Here is a 26,161-nt window from a genome sequence, read left to right as displayed (position 1 = left end):
AGCATTGTAATCCTCACAGAGGGACGATTTCTTGCAGTGCTCGGGTGTCAAACTTTAATAGTTTTGGCTTGGTGACTGACACTAAAACACAACTGGAAAAGCCACCATCTGTGACATGTTGAGATTTGTGGTTAAAATATTTACATTTATCTAGTTTTTTTTTTTTTTTTCATTGTCCGTTGTGCGATTCATCTCCAGTGAAGCCTCGAATGGCTGATTTCTTGGTGTCTGAGGTAAACTGTGACAGGAAGGCTGTGGTGCAGACAGCCATGCACTTGATGCCTTTAACCGAACACACTGGCTCTCCGCCTCCACTGTATTTGTTTTCATTCTGCAGAGCCGACCAATCAGGGCGCAGGCTGGGAGGAGACGAGCCCGCCTTCCGGGTGGACACGCCTCTATATTCAGGAACACCGCTTCATACATACACTGTTTTAGAGACGTAGCTTCTACGGTCAGTTTCCTTTTTTTGACATTTCCATCCTCGATTACTTCACAGAAGTTTACTTTTTTGGTCACAGGCGGGTTAATGCAGGAGTAGCGAACCGGCGTTTGGGCTCCGTTCCACCGGTGTGTGAAGTTGATCCTGGCGGCAGTCCTGCGAGGTAAGTTGAAGAAGTGTTAGCTCGTTAGCCGAGGAGACCCTGGGCTGATGGAGGGGGGTTGGTTGTTGTGCTAACGTAGCATTTGGCCAGTAGCTACATAACCTTGCTGAAGAAAGCAGATGTCGAGCTAACACTGACTACGTTTTTGTCGTGACCTAGCATTTGGTGTTTCTGTCTTCCACCAAAATATCGAGTGTGTTTGGAGTCGCGGTTACATTACCTCTGAGGTCCGAGAAGTTGGGCAGGCTAGCGAGCTAACAGCGGCGACCATGAATTAGCTGGCATGCTAACCTGACCTGAAAACATGCATTTCTTTCGGTAGTTTGTTCCTCTGAAAGCGAGTTTTCTGCGTGGTTCGGGGTTGTTGTGGGACAAAGGTATCTGCCAGAGAAGGTGTTTGAGCGACACCTGACCCTTTTTTTTGTCGATCTTCTCGCCCAACCTGGCGTTAATGCGACGTTAACGATGTGTGGGTGCTAACGGTAGCCTCTTAGCTAGCAGCCGCTCTTCCTCACCCAACCAGCCAACATAGCCAGGATTAATTAATGAGCACACAACTTTATTTCACTTGTCTAATGTAACGCTCGCCCTTATGCTGCAAACTGAGCAATTGGCTGTGTTGTCGCGGTTTTGGCTGCTTAGACGTGATCGATTTCTTTTCGACACCGTCCGGGTGACGCCAGCTAGCTAACACGCTCAGCTCAGGACTGTCAGTGGACACAGAGCCGCTCTCTCCGGCTCTTTCCGCACAGCCAGCCTTTAGTCTGGAAATGGTAAAGGTCAGCCTGCTTGCTGCACAACTTCGAGCCAGGTCGAAAGCCGGCGTCAGCCATCGGGCACGCGAAAGCGGTCGTTCACAGAAAGCGGATGGCGTTCAGCTCGGTGTTTGGCAGAGAGGGGGAGGGGATGAGACAGAGACTGCGCCTTCACGACTGGAGTGTTTGCTGGCGGCTAAATGTCAGATCGTTTGGTTGTTGGTTTTTTTTGTTTGTTTGTTTGTTTTTTTTTTTTTTGAAGCGCTCGCCGATTAATTTCGCTGTATTTGCTTTCTGTTGTATTTCCTTCGCGTTTCGGCAAAGAATATTTTCGGATGGATTTCTGCGAGTAAACACCGTCCGCTCAGCCACCGTGTTTTCCGAAATTGGTGGTGCAGGGGAATGAGGCTCAATGTCTGCCCTCCGCTGACCAAATGCAATGACGTCCCTCAGGGAGCGTCGTTAAATTACTGAGCCGCACCGTCTCCCGGAGTACAGTCATCATGGAGGGGGCGACTCGTCCACCAGCTCAATGGCTAAGCCGCACAGCAAATAATTTATATAAAATATAAATGCATGCGTAATATCAACAAAGTGGTGTATCCTGGCTTTAAACGTGGCAAATGTTTATATCAGAAAATTTGCATTAACATTGAAGTATAATAATAATAATAATAATAATAAAATGATTACCAGTTGCCCTCTGATATATAATGTTCTTCAACACAGTGGTATTGATGACAGATGAAAATTAATCTCAATGTCTATACAGGGCGTTAAAGTATTTGTGTGTGTGTGTGGATTAGATATGATGCTGTTCATGGTGGTTACTACTGTCTTTGTATTCCTGTTTCATCGTTGTGAGCAATAATGGAATATTTTTTATTATTTTGGTTACATATAAACACCTCATGAAACAAACAAAATATTGGATAATAATTAATTGTGGATCTCTGATAAGTAGTATGTTTAACGAACATTAGCATCGCTCCTGAATTAAACTAAAAAGGCATAAAACTCTTAAACAGGACTCCATGGTTGAAATTTGAAAGACGGTCCCTAACTCAGAGTTACAGCCATTCTGCTGAGCAACGACAGCGAGTCTATTTATGGGCAGCCATAGAAAGCGTTTTATCAAGCACTTCCCTCGTGGCCTTTTGTTTTGGTGATGCAACTTACTGTTCTCCTGTATGTATTTTTAATAAATGGGTAAAGTTGATGCGTTTCATTAACATTGTGCCTTTTTTATATGTAAATGTTAAGTCAATTTAAGGTCTGTGACTCTGGGCTATTGTAAAGAGCTTCCAGTCAGAGTGTATCTGAAATGAGTTTTTAATGTTCAGCAATTATTCCAACAATTCACCCCTCTGTCTGGATGACTTGGTTTGTATTAACACCTTTGACAATATAGTTTATATCACAGCCTCCCAGTAAATGCAAAAATGTGTTTCATATTTTAGTACCTTGTAGGATTACTTCATTTTCATAAAGATAGCATTTGAAACTATGTGCTGGAATAATTTTGGACCAAGTTAACAACCTTTTTTGTCCTTGTTCCCATTAGCCCCTATGAGTATGTGTATACAATGAAGAGGCGCGCAGAGGACCAAGAACCAATATTTGCACCCCAGCAACAACAATCACATCGTCCCCAGTCTCAAGGTATCGCAGAGAGCTTCCAGCACCGGGCCCTTGCCCCGGCCCCTACAGTGATAGAGGCAGCCGCAGACAACATGCAGCCATCCACTGGCATCCAATACTCTCTCCCCCAGGGCTACCAGGTATGTCTTTGTTGACCATTTTAAGCATGCCTTAACCATGAACCTATAAAGTGAAGGGGGGGGGGGGGGGGGGGGGGGGTTGTCGTACAAAAACACATAGGCGCTACATAGAAAATTATATAACGGTAGGGGAAACACTGATAGTGCTGTGCAAACTGTCACATGTGATGGTTTGTCCATTAAAATGAATCTGAACCAAATGATTATGATCTTTAGAATGTTCTGGAAATTTTAGTTTATGAAAGTGCAAAGTTCATTATTTCACAACTCTTACCCAGTGTCATTGTAAGAATATGTACATGACTTTCTAACCCCATTGTTTATGGATTAAAAATGTCAAGTGGCTTTCCTGCAGGTGCCTACAATGCCTCAGAGCACAAGTGGACATGGCCACGGTAATGCTGCACCACACGTTGGTCCCCACACACACAATCTAGCGGTGCAGTCACAGGGTCCTGCGCTGGTCCAAGGTCATGTTCATCCACCAGCTCCCATAACCTCAACTCAAGGACAGCAGCAGTTCCAGCGACTGAAGGTAATGCTTAATGGTTAAATAGACAAACTTGTATATCATGTTAATAATAATAATAATACATCTACCAAAGTAAACTTAAACCCACCCATCTTAATTTTGAGGAAATATGATCATAAAATTAACAATGAAACAAATAAAAATGTTAATTTCACAAAATACAGAGCAAGGTTTTTCAATTTTAGTCATCCAAAGTAGGTCTAACTTTATAACACATTTGTTACTATAAATTTATACAATGCATGAGAATGATGCAAATATTTTTTTATTTTATTTATTTTTTTATTTTTTTACAATTTATTGTACAGGTTGAAGATGCCTTGTCCTATCTGGATCAAGTAAAACTGCAGTTTGGAAATCAACCACAAGTTTATAACGATTTTCTTGATATTATGAAAGAGTTCAAATCACAGAGGTGAGCTCTAATTTTAGTTGGCATTCTCCTCAACATCTACTATCATCATAAATAAGATGATCAATTGCTATAATTCATTCTGTTACTACAGCATAGACACTCCTGGAGTCATCAACCGCGTGTCCCAGCTCTTCAAGGGCCACCCAGACCTCATTATGGGTTTTAACACTTTCTTGCCCCCTGGATATAAGATTGAGGTTCAAACCAACGATCTAGTGAACGTGACCACACCAGGTCAGATCCACTACATCACCCCTCATGGTATTTCTGTTCAGAACATCCCTGTAAGTGGTGCTTCCAGCCAACCTACAAGCCATCACCAGCACCAGAGTCTGCCACAGCCTGGCCCTCATACTACGACCATCCCACCCATTCCTGCCCAACCTGCTCCCAATAAAACCAGCAAGGTAAAAAGTCTGTATTTACTACTGAAATTAAATCAGCTTGATATTTGTTCAGTGCCTTCGACAAGTAAGTTATAATTTACTTGTGTTTGTCGTTTGTTCTCAACAGCCAATTCAGTCTCCAGCCCATACACCCACAAGCCAGCCCAATCCATCCATACCATCTTATGCCTCACCACGCTCACCTTCGGTTCAATCCCACACTCCAGTGAGCAGCACGCCATCTGCTGGGCCACCTCTCCAGAGCAACCAGCCTGTGGAGTTTAATCATGCCATAAATTATGTCAATAAGATCAAGAATCGCTTCCAGGGTCAGCCAGACATCTACAAAGCCTTCTTGGAAATCCTGCACACATACCAGGTTAAGAAATTATTCATTCTAATTCCTGTATGACTTCATTTCCTGGGCTGTTTCTGCTTAACATTAATGTGTGTTTTGCCTGCTCGAGAGAAGGAAATAAAAAAACCTAGAGGCAATCTCACCATTTCTTTGTTTGTCACATAAATTCCTCAGAAGGAGCAAAGGAATGCTAAGGAAGCAGGAGGCAACTACACCCCAGCTCTGACTGAGCAGGAGGTCTACACTCAGGTTGCAAGACTCTTCAAGAACCAAGAAGACCTTCTCTCAGAATTCGGACAGTTCCTGCCTGATGCAAACAGCTCAGTGGTGAGTCTCTGCACATACAGTCCTACAGTGTGACCTGTGTATTGTATGTAAACAATGTTTAAAACTTGGACTAGGATATGTATGACATTACATGACAGTCATCCAAACATTTTACTAAAAATGTTGTTACAGTGCCCTCCCTGCTTCTTAGTCTGTTAGGACAATTTCCCCTGCACCTTCTTTGTACCTTCCTTTTCATTTTTATGACCCCTTCTCTGTGAGAATGTGATATTAAGATATGATTCTTCTCTTTTAGCTGCTGAGCAAGACTACACCTGACAGGGCTGAGTCGGTACGTAATGATCATGGCGGGACTGTGAAAAGACCTTTACTGAATAATAAACAAAGGCTGAGCCAGAATGGTCTACCCATTAGACGACCTACTGGAGTGGGGGCCTCGCCGCCTGTCAAGGTATCTTTTTTTTTTTTTTTTTTTTTTTTTTAAAGAAAAATGCTGTTCAAAAGCAATACGCAATTTACATAAGAATCAAAATGGCCAGAAAGATGAATCTTCAACCATGTAAAGCAGTTCAAATGAAAAGCCTTCATGAGGATGGGATGTATATCTAGGATTTCATTTTTCCTCATTACCTTTGCAGAAGAAACCCAAAATAATGGGGAAGGACCACGGCATGACTGAAGTTAGCAAACACAGCACCAGCACTGAAACAATGTTCTTTGAGAAGGTCAGCATTATTCTATTCAAAGTCCTTCATTAACAATTAAAAATGTTGATGATTATCACTTCAAGAGACTGCTTTTTCATTTCCCTTTTTGTCATTAAAAACAGGTGAAGAAGGCTCTTCGGAGTTCTGAGGCATATGACAACTTTCTGCGGTGTCTACACATCTTCAATCAGGAAGTAATTTCTCGTGCTGAGCTGGTCCAATTAGTCATCCCATTTCTGGGGTAAGTTCATGCATACACATAGTATGTCAGTGCTGCAGTTACGGATACACACATACACCACAGGTTTAATGGCTCATCAGCTGCACTATCTCTCATTGTAAGCTCTTCAGTCATAGAAGTAATCAGTATTGCAGCGATATGGAATACAAAAAGCCAGCAATTTTTGTTACTCTTCAATGTGAGTCCATGTCAGTTTTTAATGAGCCACATATTGTAATGTGCCCCCCCCCCCCCCCCCCCCCCCCCCCAAACGTTCATTAGAATAGTTTTTCATTTGTGGAAAGATTGTCATCACATTACATAATTTGGTCACTTAAAATTATATTATACTAAGATTGAGATTGTATTCTTCGCACTGATAATTTCATGTATATGGTTTCATGATTGGTAGAAAATTCCCAGAGCTTTTTACTTGGTTTAAAAACTTCCTGGGCTATCGAGAGTTCAGTCATGGGGAGTCGAGCAATGCAGAAAGGTTACCCAAGGAGCGTGCAACAGAGGGTATCGCCATGGAGATCGACTATGCTTCCTGCAAGAGGCTGGGATCCAGCTATAGAGCACTGCCGAAGAGCTACCAGCAGCCCAAGTGCACTGGAAGGACGCCGCTTTGCAGAGAGGTGAGTCACTGGCAGAAGTTAATGTGTCGATTTTGGAAAATAATCTAATTGCGCCCCCCCCCCCCAACAAAACGTCATGAATTATTTTAATATGGCCAACACAACATTGGATACATTTAGTATAGAATGTTCTTTCCCATAGGCCGGGTGTCTTTGTTAGAATTAAAAGATTAACAGGTCAAAGGCCACAATAAATGCAAGAGCTGAAATAAATAAATAACATTTATTTAACTGCTCATTTCAGAAACATAAGAGCAACAAATCTTTGGCTTTGCCTTTATGTATTTGAACCATTTATCCATATTTGCCAATGTTGGTAAATGCCAGGCTTGGTCACCGTGCTGAGATGTACCATATCTTTAGCAGTGAACTCAGTTATTGCCTGAGTGACATCCCCGAGCCATTTAGGACTGCGCTCATAAGGAGCGACTCTTTCAATTATGCCTGTCTTGGGTTTAGGGTGTGTGGCGCACTGGTGCTCGGCTGTTGTAAATGGATTTGTGATGTTTTTTTTTAAGTGCTGGAAGAGGTTTGTTGTGTTGCGCCGTGAAGTAGCAATAGTAGCACAGCATGTTCTGCGCAGCTGAAATAATTCCACACTGCTGATGTGTTGTTCCTCATCGAGACGAAAGTCTCAGCTGATGGTACCATTGAACCAGAGGCCATTGCGCAACAGGCTAAGGTGCAGCATAAAAAGTTGACGCACACGAGTGGTCCACGCGTCACATGATCACTTTTTATTTTATTTTTTTAAACGTGGCCACATTAAAATCACACGTGTTGTGATTAGAAAATCGCATATTGCAATTTTATCGCAAATGCAATTAATCGTCCAGCCCTAGTCACAGGTATTTCTGTCACGATAAGACTGTCTCGCCAATGGGGCTGCTAATTACAAGAATTTCAATGAATAAATGGATTAGTGAAATTTTTTATTATTTAATTAATTTGACAGTAAAATGTCACTAATCAGAAGTTCAAAAAAAGGAAGATGGCAGAACTGTTTATAATAGATTTTTCCAGTGACCACCACAAAGTGTTTAGAAAAGAAAAACTTTTTTTCTTTTCCTGACACATTTAGTTTTACCCTGTTGTTGATTCAGCATCGCAAAACCCATCTTAAATTTAAAATTACATTCAACTGGATATTCTTCTGCAGGTCTTGAATGACACATGGGTGTCCTTACCATCATGGTCTGAGGATTCTACATTTGTGAGCTCCAAGAAGACTCAGTATGAGGAGCACATTTACAGATGTGAGGATGAGCGCTTTGAGGTGAGGAATTCGCACTCAAAAGTAATAACTAGGATTTTATTTGGTCAGAAGAAGGTGTGCAAAAAATCCACCAGCCATATTCAGATGTAGTTTGTCAGTAATTTCCATGTGATTGTGCTCCATGTAGTTGGACGTTGTGTTGGAAACTAACCTTGCCACGATACGAGTCCTGGAGACAGTGCAGCGGAGGCTTTCACGGATGTCAGCGGAGGAGCAGTTGCGCTTCAAGCTGGACAACACTATGGGTGGATCCTCAGAGGTCATTCACCGGAAAGCCATCCAGAGGATATATGGGGACAAGGCCCATGACATCATCGATGGACTCAAGAGAAACCCGGCTGTTTCTGTCCCTATTGTACTGAAAAGGTAAAGGTTTCAGTTTCTTATCTGGTTAGGCGCACACATTTTATAAGAATTGCTTGTAATTACGTTAGGTTGTGAAAAACTTTTTTTAATTTTTGTTTCAGATTGAAAATGAAGGAGGAGGAGTGGCGAGAAGCCCAGAGAGGTTTCAACAAAATCTGGAGGGAGCAGAATGAAAAGTATTACCTGAAATCACTTGACCATCAAGGCATCAACTTCAAGCAGAATGACACCAAAGTGCTGCGCTCAAAGACTTTGCTCAATGAAATTGAATTGCTCTATGATGATGTGAGTAAACATGTTTTCTTGGCCATAATTTGATTCAAAGTAAGTAAGTTATAATGGATCATTGTGTTACTGCAACTGCATTTGACAACATAATTTAATCAGTTTGTTGAGGCTGTGAAAGGATCACCAGCTCATGTCACTGCATGTTAATTTTTTTCACATTCATGTTTTTGCTGTCATACAAAGAAAGAAATCTCAAATTACAGAGTAGTTTATTGATTTATTTATTTTTTTTTCTCTCTCTCTTTCTCATAGCGCCAGGAACGAGCATCAGAGGAAACTGCCACACCACCACCCAGTGGGCCGCACATGACCCTGACTTATGAAGATAGCCAGATCCTGGAAGATGCAGCTGCCCTCATCATCCACCACGTCAAAAGACAGGTGGGAATACAGAAAGATGACAAGTACAAGATCAAACAGATCATCAACCATTTCATCCCCGACCTGCTGTTTGCACGGCGAGGTGAGCTCTCTGATGTAGAGGAGGAGGAGGAAGAAGAGGAGGAGGAAGATGTAGAGATGGATCAGGATGGCCCTAAGAAGCACAATGGCCTGCCCGGCAGCAGCCCAACCAAGTCCAAGCTCCTATTCAGCAACACAGCAGCTCAGAAGCTACGTGGCACAGATGACGCCTATAACCTGTTTTTTGTAAACAACTATTGGTATATCTTCCTTCGTCTCCACCACATCCTCTGTTCTCGTTTATTGAGAATCTATGGGCAAGCTGAGAAGCAGATTGAAGAGGATGCTCGTGAGAGAGAGTGGGAAAGAGAGGTTCTTGGCTTCAAAAGGGAGAAAAATGAAAATCCAGCAATTCAACTGAAAATGAAGGAGCCAAGTAAGTAAAAATGAGCAAGAGGTTATTTGCTCCATGTATCGATGCTTTCCTCTTAATTTAACTCACTAAAAGGGATTTTAGTGAACTTATCACATTGGCTGTTTTCTACCTGCAGTGGATGTTGATGTGGAAGACTATTACTCTGTGTTTCTGGAAATGGTCCGCAACCTCCTGGATGGAAACATGGAGCCGGTTCAGTATGAGGATTCCCTGAGGGAAATGTTTACTATCCATGCCTACATTGCCTTCACCATGGACAAACTCATCCAGAGCATTGTCCGGCAGGTGAGCACATTATGTGGTTACTCAGGAGATTATGTCTCCAACTGTGTCTGACATAGTGCGGAGAAAATCCATTAGATTTTATTGCACATCTGGTTAAAGGGGCCAGATCAAGGAATTTTCACATTCCTTGATAGTGTTTCTAACTTTTAGACTCAGGAAATAAATGGGCCATATTGTGGGGGCAAGGGGTTGATCTTGGCAGAGGTAAATCAAATCAGTTCTTTTTTGCATGGCACAAAATTAAATGTACCAGAAAGTGCTTTACATAGCCATACGAGCAAGATTTTGAAAAAACAAAACCTATTAATGTATTTAAACCATTAAATCATTAAATTGATGTGTAACTGCTCATCAGGGTTCTTGCTGAACTGTATTTCATTTATTTATACTTTGTATAATTTGTACTAAAAAGAGAGAGGGATCGCTCTACGGGAGAGAAATGTCTGTAAACATTTAGTGCTGCTCCAACATCAGCAAAAGTAAAATCTTTATTGATTGACTCAAAGCTCAGGGATAATGAATATTTAACCCTAAAAGCACTAAGTGAGCTGCTAACCCCAAACCTATCCTACAGCTCCAGCACCTTGTCACTGATGATGTATGTGTACGTGTAACGGACATGTACCTAAGTGAAAGTGCCAACAAAGCAACGGGAGGCTCACTGTCTACACAAACATCCAGAGCCACAGCAGAGGGCGTCTACCAGCGCAAGGCAGAGCAGCTCATGTCTGATGAGAACTGCTTCAAGGTATTACAAACCCTGGGGAAAAAAAAACAGACATCAGTAAAGTATTAAGAACTGTGTGTTTGTAGGTAGTTACCTGTAACTGTCTGTGCTTTATCTAGCTGATGTTTGTGAAGAGTAGAGGATCTGTCAGTTTGGCCATGGAGCTGCTGGACACAGAGGAAGAGAACTCTGATGAACCAGCAGAGGCAGAGGTGAGACTCTGTTTTTGCAAACTGTTCCTACACTAAGCTACCATTTTACAGGTACATCTGCCTCTTATCAGATAATCAACCAAATGAGCAGAGAAAGAGTTGCATGTCTTTGTAGCAGTTGAGAAAAAGAATGTAAATACTTTGTCATTATCATATTATAATTGAAGATGCCAGATTACCTGCCGTGTTTACTGCTGTCCACTTCAGATATGAGAATGTGCTTTGCTCTGTTGTTGTATAATTCTGAATTAATTTCCTTTTTATTAATTAACATTGTATGTTTTGAAATTATACAGACCAAGTTGTCTATCTAATGACCATCAGGGAGAGACGCCACTGGTTGGAAAAAGGATTGTTTTTATATAGGAGTCTTCTTGAAAACTACAGGATGCCAATTTTTTAATGATTGTCGCATTTACAGTAAAATAGACAATTAAATAGGGTAGCAGTTTTTTTTTTTTTTTGTTGTTTTTTTTTTTTTGGATCGATAGCTCAGAAGAATGAAAACCCTTAAGTGGCTCATTGACACTTTCACAGAAGTGCTGCTAAAAAGAACAAAACAAAAAACAGTAGAATCATTCTTTGCTCCTTTTCTTTGGTGTACTCTCTCTTTTACAGAGGTGGTCAGACTACGTGAGCAGATACCTGAACTCAGATTCTGCATCCCCAGAGCTGCGCGAACATCTGGCCCAGAAGCCGGTGTTCCTTCCCAGGTGAGGCTCCAGCCATGTCCCCCTCTTCTCTGCACACTTATAGCTTCTGTCCTGAGGCAGTAGTCAGCTGAGCAGACACTCCACTGTTTACAAGCCAAGCCTGCTGCCAAATAGTACTCATTTTCAGAGATAGAAACAGTGGTACTTCTGCACAAGCCTGACTTGGAAAGCTGTCTACACAGAACTTGTGGGAATAAAAGTGCTGCCATTTTAGTAGCAGACATACAGGAAAGGTTTGAATAGGTTGTAAAGGTTATTCAAAAAGAGTAACATGGCAACGGCTGAAATGCTCATGGTGCCTGGATGCCCTCCTGTCTGTCTGGATTCTCATTGGCCATTGTACGACCTTTTCATTTTCTGACCTCACTTGGAAGATTGCACTTTACATGGCCATCTTTTAAAAAAAGAATTTGAAGTTATTTATTAATTGATTCAGTTCGTTTTTAATGGGAATTTTATTTATTGCTAGTAAGGTTTTTTAAAATGGTTTTGGCTTGATTGTGGGTTTTGAATTTCCTAAGCAGACAGATTTAAGGAAAAAAATTTGGTTTGATTATTCACATTGTATTGAATTGAAATGGTGATTTTCATTGTGTAACATAAGAACAAAGTCATTGGATGCACAAACTGAGAGTTAAGAAATGGGTTCCACTTTTTGTCATTTTTATTTCATTTTTCCACGATGTTTATGACCTGAGTTTGAGAAACTAAAGCTCCTGTGTAGGGCGAGAGAGAATTTGTTAAGAGGACAATGAAGTTGTGGTTTCCTTTTCAACCTTATCATGCCCTTTGTTTGTGATTGTATTCAGATCGAAGGTCCTGTATGTGACTTAATTCACTGTTTGCAACTGTAATTGTTTAAATGTCCATTTGTTTCAGTCTGTTCTACCCAGTGTTATGTTTGTAATAATTTTCAGTGGAAACAGTGCACTCCCGTTGCAACTTTTGCTGTGGGTGAGATTTTTCCACTGGTTTGACAGAGATTAGTGCTCATATGTTTTTTTAAAACTCTGGTCAAGCACATTATCTGCAACACTTGTACAGAGGAGTAGGGTTTGTAAATAAAATGAACGTCTAAATTGTATGTTCATATGTTGTATTTCTTTCCCGACACCTCAGAGCTGTGCATGGAGGCGTGGTTGTGTCTGCTCCGTCATAAAAGCTCCAAATGAGTGTTGCACATAAAGCCCGTCAGCTATTGTTTTTGGTGCTTTTTAACATTTTAGTTTCTTTGAGATGGCTGTCCATTACCATGCACATTTCAGACTTTTTAAAATATAAAAAAAAGAAAAAATCTTGTCTCTTATTTTAACCCATTGCATAAATCTAGTTCGTGACTTTGATTTATCAGTGGGCTCACCCACATCTCGTTTTGTTTTTTTTTTTTGTTTTGTTTTTTTTTGTTGTTTTTTAAATCTTATTTATTTTTCATAAAATCTATGAGAGATCAGCAGCATAAGAGGTCAAAAGATTTTACCTTCTTCACTAAAATCTTCAATGGCAGTGAAATGTCAGCAGTTTCCTTTCTAGTTATGTTGGGTTTTCATCTCATGATCATAACACTCTACATTGTTGGTGGAAGTATGTGCACATCAAAGTATTCTCAAAATATATATATTTATATATATATATTTAACAGTTTTTACTTGAAATTGGCCTCACTCTCATGTCTTTTAAGTGGAGCCCTGAATGCAAAATATGCTTCATGGTTTCAGTCCTCGCTCACCTGTAACCTCTGTGGTAAGTACACATTTAAAACTTTCATTCAGGTGGGGTGAATAATTGCATTTTTGTTAACTGCACAAAAATCAAGATCAATGTCCGAGTAAAAGAAATGTGTTTGCCAAGCATATTTGGATTGAATTATGTGGCTGTGCAACGGAAGTGCACTGTACAGAAATATTACGACTGCTGCCTCTGCTGCTCTTATAGATCCACTTTTCCCTCGAATGATTTGACTCCCTATCTAATTCTGTTACTCGGTGAGTTGCAATGCATGGGTTTAAAAATAATTGTTTAAAGGGACAGTCCTCTCAAATTTGACTATACTGTTCTCAAATGTTTTTAATTTCATGTGTTTTGTGCCTGACCACATCTCCTAACCTTTAAAATCTCACAGTTCATACTATTAAGAGAATTGCTTCATATACCAAGTGAAAATGAAATAGAAATTTGTGCGAACTTTCCCTGAAAAAGTGATTTATTTTTTATTTTATTTATTTACACCACCCCCCTCCTTCATTTTTTTGTGTGTGGGGTAATCTCTGGGATTGGTCAGTGTTACTCATGGTTTTTGATCTCTTTTTTGATCCTTAGGAATTTGAGACGGATAAGAAAGTGCCAGAGAGGATGGGAGCAGCTGCAGCAGGAGCGAATGACCAAGGCCCCCTCGGAAAAGCCGCAGGACAGTAACAGCGAGCTGAAGATGGAGTGTATGTTCAAGCTTAACTCCTACAAGATGGTCTATGTTTGCAAATCAGAGGACTACATGTACAGGCACACAGCACTAACACGGGCTCATCAGGTAAGCACAAAAAAGAAGAGTTAAGCTTGATGATTTAAATATGACCTAACATGCTCAGTGATTTTTTTTTTTTTTATTTTTATTTTTTAATGTCGTCCAGATATTTTGAATTAGTTTTCACTGCCCATTGCAAAAACAATTACAGAAGATAAAATTATTTTTATCTTCTGTTTTTTTTTTTTTTTTTTTTACCAAAGATTTTTTTCATTCAAATATTTATCTTGTCAGGCAGTTCAGAAATGTGTAAAAATGAACATTTAATGTGATTTTAAAAAGGAAAAAGGAAAATGAAATGTGCTTGTCTGATAGATGGAACGTGTGTCTTTTGAAGTCCAGTTAAAATGAATCGCTCAGAATTAATCTGAAGTGTTTTAGAAGTCCATTTTAATCTGCAGGAGTTGCTCCTGAGAGCATGTTTTTCTACCAAGGAAGAACTAAATGATGACAAGAGAAAAGGTTCACAACGCCCCAGATGTGTTTATTGCAACTATGTATTAATCTGTCACAAAGCCAAGCATTACAACTCTCAAAAAGGGAGAGGGAAAAATAATATAATATTGTGAGAAAAAGTCATTTTGAACACAGGAGAGAGGGAGAATGACTGGGAGATGATGTGTAAATATTGGTTTTTCGTTCTCCTGGTTCACAAGGGAAAGGGCTTTAGTGATGAGAACTTCCATCTTGGTGTAATGAGATCTCCGGGAAACTTTCCAAACAGAACAAGAAAGTATTTTACTTAAAAGCAGTTGTTGGTGGCAAAGTGGGAAGAGCACACACCCTGTGAACAGAAGGTGACAAGTCCCTGTTGGGGACGCTGGTTCGGTTCCAGCTGGTGTTGTTGTTGCATGTTATTCTCCACTCTCTCTAACCCCTCGTCTTGTCACTCTTCAAGCTGTCCTATCAAATGAAGCCAGGAAAGGCTTGTAAATGATCATGATCATGTCTTATATTTGGGCCAATAAGGTCCATTTGCCGTTGAACCAGTAATGCTCTCTATAGACACATTTCTTACTTTGAACTGGTCCAGGTCACTGAGCTGTGTCTTTCTGCCTGGTATGTGTTTCAGTCCCATCAGTTGGTGAACACACGGCTGCACAGACGCTTTCAGGCCTGGCTGGACACCTGGGCTAAAGAGCACGTGACCAGTGAAATGGCTGCCGACAGCCGCAAGTGGCTGATGGGAGATGGACAGGAGGGCCTGTTGTCATGTACCACCACTTGCAGTCCTGAGGTGCTCCATTATCTCAACATAAACAAGTACCGGGTGAAGTACCGAACACTGTAGCATCCAAGGATAAACTGTGGTAATGTCGTCGTCGCACAAAAACCTGCCAGGGATGACTTTTAGAATATATGGTAGCTTCATTTGAATTAGAGAATTCAGTTTCTAAATTGTCAGTTCACAATTCAAATAAGATCTTAAATTTCCAAATCACTGGGGACTTTTCGAAAACTTTAAGCTTATGATACAAAGGTTTCCTGTCATAATGCTGGAAAATCCAACGTCTCAGTAACACATTTCAATATTTTACATGAGGTGGATATACAGAAAAACCACTCCTTACTACATCATCTTTTTGGATCAATTTATAGTTTAAACTAAAGAAAAAACTAGATAAGCATTTCAGGAGACAAATTCAACAACTTTTGTTGAATTTGAAATTTGAAAGAAAGCTTTTTTTTTTTTTGAGGACCACCTCATAATTTTAAAGGAAATAAAAACAAATAACCTCAGCTTTTCTCTTAAGGTAGCAAGAACAAGTACCTGCTACCTCAATTAAAATGTATGTACTCAGCTGTAAACTTGTATAGCCTGTGAATGTTTCCCTTTTTGTGATGGAGGTGCTGCCGTGCACTAGATGTGTTTTAAATGTCTCTGGCAACAGCTGGGTAGATACTTGTCATCAGTGCAATGCCAGCTGCGTGCAACAAGTAAAATAATTTATGACCGCCCAAACATTTTGTGTAAATATGTTGTTTATATCATTCTTTCTTCTTTTTTTTTTCTTCAAAAAAAAAAAAAAAAAAAAAAAATCAAATCAAATGCCATTTATGTGTAGTGTATATCAACGCACATAGTTTCAATATTTTGCTAGAGGTTGCAGAGTTTATAGAGAAAATGCTAGATTTTAACAGGTTTGTTGTTGGTTTTTTTTTTTTTTTTTTTTTTAACCAAAGGATGATAATTAGACACTCTTGTTTGTGGTCTACTGTACATATTGTCTTTGTTTAGTCGAAAAATTGCCCACTTTATACGTGTTTCAAGCTTTTTCTGCACATTTCTACCTTCAGTCTTCAGTATCAGTATCACCCGTGGTTTTAAGATGATTGAATGTAGCTCAGCAGCAGTTTCTCCTTTTGACAGTATAGTATATGTCTGTCTTTTACAGTACTGAAGTCTTAACAGTGCTATCAACTTTCTTTCGTATTCCAACTTTACCAAATGATTAGACTCTGAATCAGAAGTTCAGTGGCCTCATAATATAACAAATATAAGAACCATACATGAGTTGTTTATTTTTTATTTGCAGTGTTGACGACCAACACTGGCTGACTGTATAGTAGGGCTGTATGTGAATGTCAGCCACATGACTTGTGTACAGTTTAAGACTAAGAAAATAAGCGAGCAATAATTCCTTCAGTCACAGTTTATGAAAGCTATCAGTTTGTACTTCTTGGTGAAATACAAATGTGAATGTTGTATTCCCTTAAAAGAGGGATGTAACCTAAGGATTTTTTATTGCCTTTTCCTCACTGCAGTTTGTTTAATAAAACTGGAGTTGGCCCTGTAGATATTGTAACAAAAAAACAAACAAAAACGACAAGAAATGAAACATTACCTGAGGAACTCAGAGCAATCAGTATAGTCTTCTACGTACAGCTCATAAGATGGGTGGGATGGGAGTGTGGGGTCTGCCCGACAAAATTTCACCCTCCGACTTCAACATTCACCTAAATTCTGTTAAAGGCAATGGTCAGTGACAAAACCAGCTGCAGACAATCTTGGGACAGTTTATTACTTGGGTTTTTATTTTTATAACTGTTTTAATATGAAGAACCATAGGAAGTCCTGCGGAACTGGTTGTACATAAAGGCATCATTTGTACCCCGTTCAATGTGTCTCTTCTCTTGACTTTTATGGTGTTGTACCTGAGTGTTAGTATGGTGTGTGGCATTAAACTATCCTCTGAATAGACAGAAACTCAGTTGACCGCTTCTTTGTTCATTGTGTTTAAATGCAAAGCATCTACAGATATTGAAGGCTTAAATGGTGTTGGATTTAAAGGCTCTCCAAATATATTAAAGGTATATCTGTAACATTTTTTACAAGGATGGATTTTTAAGGATTTGAATAATTGTTTTTGTTTTTTTCCCTTTTAAGTAACATCTACAAAAAGGATGAAAAATCCCCAAACTATTATTGTTCCACAATTTTATTTTATTTTATTTATTTATTTTTTTTTTTTTTTCGCTTGTCTGTTTGCTTGTTTTTTTTTTGTCCAGGTTGTGATATGAAGACATTAGCAGAAATTATTCATATCATGGCTGGGACAGATTGGAGTATCAGTTTGAGGTGAACTTGTTATTGAATTCAATTCTGTACAGTATTACAAATGTGATTACAAGTATCAAATTCCTCCAGAAATTTGGTACAATGCCAATTATCTTTTTTAAATATTCATCTATTTCCTAGAAAATCATTTCCAGTAAACTCTTCCGGCGATATGTAAGTGTGTGAACACTACTGCTGCTGCTGCTGCTGTTGTTCACCACCTGCTTTCCTGTCCCAGGGTCTAAAACACAAATTAAATATGACAGATATCTTTGAAATGACCTTTTTATTTTCAATGCAAGAAAATTATATACAAAAATGAAAAAAGTAGAAATATTCATCTGAAATTGGGGAATCGCATGAATGCAAAAAAATTGGATGTTGACCAGATTATCTGAGATTTTTATGTGAAATTGCTCACACTGACTGGATGCTGGGTATGAACATCTGTTATGCACGTACGTAGATCCTTGTACACACCACGTCATCGGCTCCAAAGGTCTGAAACGAGATTGAGAGGAAAGAAACAAAAAATCGTCGTCACTTCCTCTAGTTGTATTATCTTGTTGCCATACTGGACTTATTCAACAATTCAGTTCTTTTAAATGAAAATGCTTCATATTTGTTGTTTCAAGGTTCTAGACCATCACGATCAAAGCTTGTCGTTATCTATGAGCGTAAACTGAACATCTGGAGCTTTTGGATTCTTGGTCAGACAAAACAAGACATCATCTGAGTCTCTGAGAAATTTTAACAGGCGAATTTCACAGTGAAAGGACCAGTGGGTTGGGTTCAATGGTATGAAGCAGCCAGGCTGCAAATTGGGTTAGAAATTTCCCCTTCCCTTACCCCTCCCTTTATCCTCCCTTTCCCTTCCCTTTTCAAGAGTGTATGAGAAAAACCCTAAAACCACAAAGGACCCAGCCCAAAGCAAAGTTTCATCTTTCTGGGCTACTAGAAAGATGGCAGCCTGATAGAAAACATAATTCTAAACTTATATAATGTTTAATTATTTGCCTACAAATACATTATAGTGTCTAAAAAGCACATTTATTAATTAAAGTTCTCTATGCTGCTCAATAATTGGAAATGGAAGGTCGATAGTAAAGCAGAACCAGAATATTACCTCAATTAAGACACTAACAGAAATTCAGTGTTTACTCCGAGTAGGTACAGGCGCTTACAAGTGAAGTACAAATTATCATAAAAAAAGGGGGAGGAGTGTGTGTGACCAAGTCCAAAGATTTATGGGTGTCCCTGGGGCGAAGCATTATGGGCGAATGCAGCGCCTCACATCATCATTAACTCGGGCTGTGCGGCGTGGCAGGGAGGGGAGGTGGTCCGGAGCTGTAAAAAATGGATCTCTGATGTCTCCATCTGGTGTGCGTGTGAGATGCCAGAGGAGACATTAACTGGGAGAAACATCAGGGATCATTGGTGTTTCTCTACTGCATGATCAATGAGACCAATTAAAGAGAGGACACTCACTGATTTACACCCAAGACACCATCAGAGCCACACAGTCGCATCCCATTCCAGCTACATTATATAAATTACTGAGTGCAAGATGGCGTACAGCCCTAAAAATGACATTTTATTATCTCAAAATGTAAGGTTTGAATTTCTTCCCATGCACAAATAAAAGAGTAGTTTTTCATGTCAAGCAGACTTTATCCTCCTCTGTGCTTTACCACCCATCTTACAGCACAGCATGTGCAGAAAGTCAACACATGTTGTCTTCATTAAAGCGCAGGTCCATCCATCTCTCCCTGACAGCCTGATTGCCTCATCTGCTGGCTGGTGCATTTATTCATGATACATTTTTCTGTATATACTGAAGGATCGATTACATTCCTCCATGAAGAGAGAGGACAGAGAGGACAGATTTTAGCAACAAAGGTAGTGCTGAGTAGCACTGTTGTTTTCTGTAAGAGGAGCTAACACAGGAGGGGACCAAACCAAGCATGATGCTCTATTCATTATATATGCTTCAAAAGTAAGGTTCAGCAAGTGTAAGTGAGACTTTATTTCTGCTCTTATCCAACTGAAACAAAGACGTAAAGATTTGAAATGAAGAAATAATTTCATTGGAACCATTTTAAAGATTTGAATGATTTTACTCAACCGATCACAGCTGCCCTTTTAGAGCACCTTCTGATTTGTGCTGTGTCACAGTTACCAACTATTACTGATTCTATTCTGTTGCCACCAGAAGCAATGGATAATGAAGCAACTATCTAGGCTAATGACAATTATCTTAAGGTTTTGTGAAAGACCTGACCAATGCTGATGTCAAAAAACCGTAACCATGTAATGCACCGTAGTTAAGTTCTTTTGAAACATGTTGAACAACACTTGAACTCTGTCTTTATCTTACGTGTTTCTATTGATTCAAGGTGCTAAATAAATAGTTTTATTATTATTTTATAATTGAACAATCAACTGGAGAGCGGCCTCTGCTGGACAAACTACATAATTGTAAAACTGTTGCGACATAGTTTTCCAATTCAGTCCTGCAGTTTCTTATTAAATTAATAAATTAATTATTTGCCGACGTGCTGTATTCATTGATACAACATATTGTATACAAAAAAAATTAGAAAAATTGTCCTGACAAATGTAATGATCTGGCTCTACTAGAACAAAAGTCACTTTTTTTTTTTTTTTTACTTTGAATCCAAATTAGAAAGCCCTATACACTTAGTCAGATTATGTTCCATTTTACTGACTAATCAACTAATTGTTAGCTCTGTGGAGCTGTGAAAAAAAACCCTGTAATCATGACAGAGGTAATGTCCAAGCATGAAAAGTATACTAAGTGAAATTCGTGCAACGGAAACGAGCAGTAATTCATTTCATGTTGTTGATTTAATTGAGTAATAGTTACAGCTCTACTTTAGACCACAGGCATTTACTTCTGAGCAGTCGGAGAGAGTGAGCCAAACAAAGAAAAGGCTAAAGTCAAGCCAGTAGTTACCTTGAATTGGGTTCTGTTTGTGCTGTATTTGTCACTATTCACTTTTTATTTCTCCCAGAAACTGAGTGGTTGCGAATAACGAAATCACTAACCAGTCTGTCATCAACAGGTTTCAGCATTCAGAAGTACAGAAGGTCAGTTTGTTGTTTTTTTTTGTTTTGTTTTTTTTTTTTCCCCCACGCTTATTCTGAGAAATAGTTGATCTGAAATCAAAGTGTTATTTTGGGACTACTGTAATAACTTAGAAATAGTGCATGTGTATTTTCATTGTACAGGTTCTTTTATGAAGTCTTGTTTCTTACAGGTTGAGGAAGTGATGTCTAAAAGCACCAAGGTCCACCTCCAGACCACTGGAAAAAGGTTTGTTTTAGTCAAATATTTCTGCTTTAACGTCATTGCAATTCCAAAATCTAAATAAGACATAAATAGAGGTGGTGTAATCTGAGGGGGTGAGTTGTCTAAATTACAGAACAGCAGGGAATATATCTGACTTCTCCGTCCTTGCTGGTATCATGTTTAAATTCATGATCTTTTCTTTGAAAGTCAAGGCTTTTTTTTTTCTTTCCCCCCCAATGACTCAATCCCATATGCCCTATCAGATTTCAGCCTATCACTCCAGCACCGGCAGATGTATATACCCTTATCTTGAATAAAAACAGATTTCATCCGGTTTAAGCTTTGTTCCCTGTTTGAAAACCTGCATTCAGTCCAAATTATAGTCCCTCGAAAATGTTTTCCTGATTGCCTCTCTGCTGAGGTGAGTCACAGTCAGTAAAGACAAGTCCTCCATCAAAGCCAAACCGGACTGAGAAGCCTTGCATCCATCTGGCCAATAAATCCAAGTATGTAGAATCCCAGATGTTTACAGGAAGAAAATTCTTTGTTTCACTGATCTTGATTTGCCAGGAACTAGAAACAGAAGTATCTCTGATGGATGCAGGATCACGAAATGCCCCGTCTAACAGCAAACGTATGTCGGGGAATAGCTCATTTATTTCCCAGCAGTCTAGTTTCCCTCTGAAGCCCCTCAGTTTGTTTTGCTGCAGACTTCAACAAACAATTGCCTTAATTTCAGCCTTTGCTTTTTGTTCTGTATGTGGATCATGCCAGACAATAAAAAAATTACATCAACATCAAATGACCAAGGGGAAAAAAAGTGCCCTACTTTTCCTATCAGACGTTTTTAAATATTAGTTTTAGTGGATGTTTGCTGGATCTTTGACTGATATAAGCATGCTTTCCAAACCCTTATCTGCCAAAAGAAAGAGGTATGACCAATGGATAAGTGCACCAAGTGGCCATGGGAGTGTTGGACACTTCCTTGGAACTACACAGCATTTTGGAAAAATATTGACATTTTCACATCTGGTGTAACCACCCAGTTATGGCCTTTCCTGACCATCTGTCTGGTTTTATTGGCTGCCTCAGCTGGGATTCTGCTGGCATGGCCATCATCACAGTGAGAGCATTTGATTTCTTGCTGTGAGTTTGACAAAAAGCTGTGATATGTTTGTACACTAAATAGGAAATCTATTGTACTTTTTTTTTACTTTTCAACACTCAAAACCATAAGAGCTATGCCTGAGGACTGAGAAAAAGGTTTGCAAAACTTTAACCTGTCAATTATTGTCACGCTTACCTGAAAAAATAACTTCAACAATGAATCGACTGTTATTAGTAATTGATTGGTCAGGTAATAGATTAGAGAATGAATGTTCATTATTATGTGATTAATGTTTATTACATTCATTCACATTGCTAATTAACGAGCTGCAGAGTGGATTTTGTTATCTTTGCACTGACATACACTAACTGTTTCCAGTCTTTATGCTTTGCTGGACTAAGCTCAGCAGCCTCACAGTTTTGAGATCGGCTTGATCTCGCTGCCAAAACCGTCCCTCTGACCAGTCCTTCAACTGTTTTCTTACTGGGAGAAAGACAAGTTGAAACAGAAAGAGGAGCGAGTGACTAAAACAGAGTGCATCTGTTCATTGATCTGTTGAGACCTGAGAGGAAAATGGGAGCTATAGTGTCGGCATGTTGTGCTCTCATCTCGATGTGAGCACTTGGGAGCCACAACCTCAAGAAAGAAAATGTGGAGACAAGGATCATTCTTTTTCCGAGGTGATCCCGAAGAGGCCAGAAGTGATGTACTTCAAATGCGATGTGAGTACAACCCATACTTTATAGACCTGATTATTTTCTATTAGATTACGTTCAATCAAATGGTGAATATTCATCACCATATTTCTGGATGCAGTGACTGTAAAACATTACTCACCAGTATGAGTTCATCCCCTCTGAGCTCTCGGCTCCAGAAGGTCTTTGGGCCTTTCCCACTCAGTAGGGTCTGTTTGCAGTACATCTTGTTTTCTGTTTCCCAAATGGCCAAGCTCTATAGAAAATCAGCACAATAATGAGGCTTTCCTGTACATAACCCCTCAGTTTCACCTGGTTAACAGGATGTCAGCAGTAATGGACTGGGAGAACTGTACTTATCTCTTTTGTCCTGCAAATCTTGAGAGGATTAAACCAGACTCGTACGTTTTAGCCTGCTTACTCGTGCCCAGTGAATTTCAGAGGGCTACATTAGTTTTTGTACAGGTCAAAAATCATCTTGCAGAGAGTTGAGTCTTGCTTTAGATATTTAATCCCTTCAGCTGCCAAATGAGTAATATTGCCTGACATGGTAATCCCACTGTTTCACCTTGAGAGTGTTGTGTTCAAGGACAGGAGGGATTATGCAACATCCAAGACTTATTTTTTAGACAAGAAGCTGACGTATTCACCCCCTTCTCAGACAGTATGGCCGTAGAGGGACATGTGAAAATAAAAGTTCACGTAACACTGTTAATTCAGATTACCTTACACTTTCTGCCATCCACCGTCTCCTCATTGAATTCCTCACCAATGAGGAAGTTGATCTCCGTGGTGCGGACTGTGGTAGAAGTCTTGATGTAAAAGTGCTCACCATTCTGCTTTATCTCGACATGGGGCTTGGATGCAGCCGCCACTGCTACAGCCCTCAGCATGGCATTCACACCTACGTATGAAACACAGTTGACGAGTCTGTAAAGTAAATAGCGTGATTTGATGTGTTTTCACTGACTGCCACCAAGCATCAGACGCACTTTCTCTGTAATTTTTCATTTGACATTGAGATGTGTCACCTCTCATATCTCTGTTTGCCTCTGGTACCAAAAAGGGTGTTTCAAGGATGATGCTAATTTAGCAGAAATGCTTAAAGCGGGAGGTATCTATCTCTGAAAGCCTACAGCCACGATGAAAACAAATCACTTTCTAGATGTCAGCAGAGGCTCTCACTGCACAAAACTATTGGTTATAAAATAAATAAAGAAAAGGTCCTCCAGCAGCTGCAAGAGAGATTGTTATCAGCAGATTTTGAACGAACAGTGCATTGACAAGGTGATGAGAGGGAGGAATGCCGGTGCCGTTTGCTTTGTTTAGCTCTCCTGTAAGATCATGATAGAGTCTGTTCTCTAAGTGAGTGGAAAGACTATTAACCCTCTCTGTCACACAGTCACAGTACAAACAATTAGACGAGCGGGGCTTTGGTCTGTTCCCCATCTCTCATAGTCACCTAAACTCAGCATCGCTTCGTGTACAACAACAGTTTTCCGTTTCCTTCTTTAATCAAAAACAGTTGTGCTCTGAGCGGTTTCAGTGTTAAATTTGTCTCCTGTGAACTGCTTCATTTCAACAGGCTCTGTACAAAGCAGGTTTAACATTAATCGAAATAAAACTAATTAACTAACACCATTCAGCTCAGATTTTTTTTTATTCTAATGCCTGTATTCCAGGTATGGATACCTGCAGTACAGATAAAAGACCCCTATAAGCCTTATTCATTCAATTTTCAGCCTTTGGATAATTTCTCACCAAAACACATTCAAACACTCACGTCATAAATAATAGATTCTCACCCAGGGCTTTGAGCAACTCGTCGAAATTCTCGCTGGTTTTCATTTTCCAGGTTCCAGCAAAATTGGGCATTTTCCTTCTGGGGTTTGGTCTGCGTGTCAGTCAGCCTTCACCTCCTGGTGTACAGTATGCTGTCTCCTCTGCTCTTTCTTCAGGCTCTCTCTCTCTGTCTGTCCCTGTGCTCCCTCCCCCTCTCCTCCTTATGTGCTATGATTCCACTCAGCAGACTCCCCCCCCCCCCCCAACCGCTGCTTCCTCTCTGACACATACCACCCCCTTCTTAGTGCTTTATTCTCATTACAGATTTCTTTTAATGATTGTGCTAAATTATGTTTTGGTTGGAAGGTCTGCAATACATAAGTATCTGACGTAAAGCCTTTAAGTATCAGTTTCTTTCACAGATTTTTCATTGGCATCCACAGCTGACTAGAGGATCGTCTACTTTTCCTTTGAGATTATATTATATGTTTTAAAGGGTCAGTTCACAGAACTTCCATTAAAAATATGTATTTTCAAATACATATTCTTAGTTTGGTCCAACTGTGTCTAGTCATGTTGCTCGTTTTAGTTTTGTATTTGCAGGTATTGAGATGCAGAAATTTTCGAATTTGGTTTTAGGCAAATAAAACTGTTAGATATTAATCTCGTTTTATCTGTATTATCTTAAAACAATACTATTATATGTGCTTACATTGAGATTTCAGTCATTAACATATTACTCTCCTGTCCATTTAGATCCATTCATAGACAAACAAACGTTGGTGTAAGAAAGCAGGGACAAAATCCGTAGTCCGTGAGCTCAGTCTCAGAAGTTCAGCTGTGGCTTTAGAAGTAATAGTTAGACAAATCAAACATTAATCTTCCAAAATTGCTAAATTATTGCAAAATTTCCTCACAGTGTTGCTATTTCACCCAGTGTCTGAAAAAACAAAAGAAGAAAAGAATCTTGTTCAAATGGCATGAACTTCAAAAGACATCTATTTCATGTTACCATCTTAGACTAAAACAAACCACATAACTTATCAGACCTTCTGGGACGTCGCTTTTTCCCCACATTTCATCACAGTTGATTCAGTTCTTACAAATTTGCTCTGCTCAAGTATAAACCAATTTAGTTGTTGAAACTAGACCTATTACAGTTGACACATTTCTGGTGTTTTGCTCATTTGTTGTGAGGTGCTTTATGGAACTGTTTAATTCACACTTTTGCAATATTGGTACATCTAACAGCTATTGCCTTTAATGGTTGGGGGGGGTTTGTGCTTAAAAACTCAGACTGATTAATTCAGACTTTTGGTAGAGTGAATTATCTGGCAACTGACTAATCAATGCCTCACTTCAGCTCTACATTGCTGCTTCATTTCTGGGCATCAGGGGAAATAAAGACTCTGAGGGTCATCAGAAGCCTAGCAACAAATTTTTGCTCCAGGGCCCCTAAAGGAGGTTCATCCAACCATGTTATATTTTAAATATCGTTTCAACACACTGTTAGGTCCGTAGTTTTTAACCCCCTTTGGTACACTCATCCCCAGAAAGGGATCAATTTCTGGCCTTTTTGGAGAGAAGGAATAATTTTAACAACAAAGATGTGTTTCAGTGAACAACTGGGTCTGTGAGTAAAGACAGGCTGAGAGAAGAAATGTCTATCTAAATGTGTAAACCGTTGTTTCATCACCAGTGAATAAGGAAAGCGCCTTCATATCTTAAAGCTCTGGCTTTAGCTGCAAAAGCGATTATACAAGAGCCTTTTCAACACGATCTGATCCTGTCAGTGC

At 39.6% G+C, this 26,161-nt stretch overlaps 2 protein-coding genes across 2 annotated transcripts; one reads left to right on the top strand and one right to left on the bottom strand.

The window, feature by feature from the left end:
• Positions 1-419: 419 nt before the first annotated feature.
• On the top strand, positions 420-15,953 carry LOC115040637 (paired amphipathic helix protein Sin3a-like). Its single transcript, XM_029497505.1, has 21 exons — positions 420-605; positions 2,925-3,141; positions 3,497-3,676; positions 3,982-4,088; positions 4,180-4,495; positions 4,602-4,853; positions 5,007-5,159; positions 5,416-5,571; positions 5,759-5,845; positions 5,950-6,068; positions 6,460-6,685; positions 7,845-7,961; positions 8,089-8,327; positions 8,429-8,612; positions 8,868-9,453; positions 9,569-9,738; positions 10,313-10,486; positions 10,585-10,677; positions 11,296-11,390; positions 13,707-13,914; positions 14,981-15,953. The coding sequence occupies exons 2-21, from the start codon at positions 2,947-2,949 to the stop codon at positions 15,197-15,199; spliced, it is 3,876 nt and encodes a 1,291-aa protein (XP_029353365.1). The 5' UTR covers positions 420-605; positions 2,925-2,946; the 3' UTR covers positions 15,200-15,953.
• A 1,781-nt stretch (positions 15,954-17,734) lies between these two features.
• LOC115040638 (cellular retinoic acid-binding protein 1) lies at positions 17,735-24,547 on the bottom strand. Its single transcript, XM_029497506.1, has 4 exons — positions 24,389-24,547; positions 23,309-23,487; positions 22,726-22,839; positions 17,735-17,968 (listed from the first exon to the last, which is right to left on the bottom strand). Exons 1-4 carry the CDS (start codon positions 24,456-24,458, stop codon positions 17,918-17,920), a joined length of 414 nt encoding a protein of 137 aa, XP_029353366.1. The 5' UTR covers positions 24,459-24,547; the 3' UTR covers positions 17,735-17,917.
• Positions 24,548-26,161: the final 1,614 nt, after the last annotated feature.

This window comes from Echeneis naucrates, chromosome 3 (genome assembly GCF_900963305.1).
Source record: "Echeneis naucrates chromosome 3, fEcheNa1.1, whole genome shotgun sequence".
In the NCBI taxonomy this organism is placed as follows: Eukaryota; Metazoa; Chordata; class Actinopteri; order Carangiformes; family Echeneidae; genus Echeneis; species Echeneis naucrates.
This window is presented reverse-complemented; position numbering and strand designations above follow the sequence as displayed.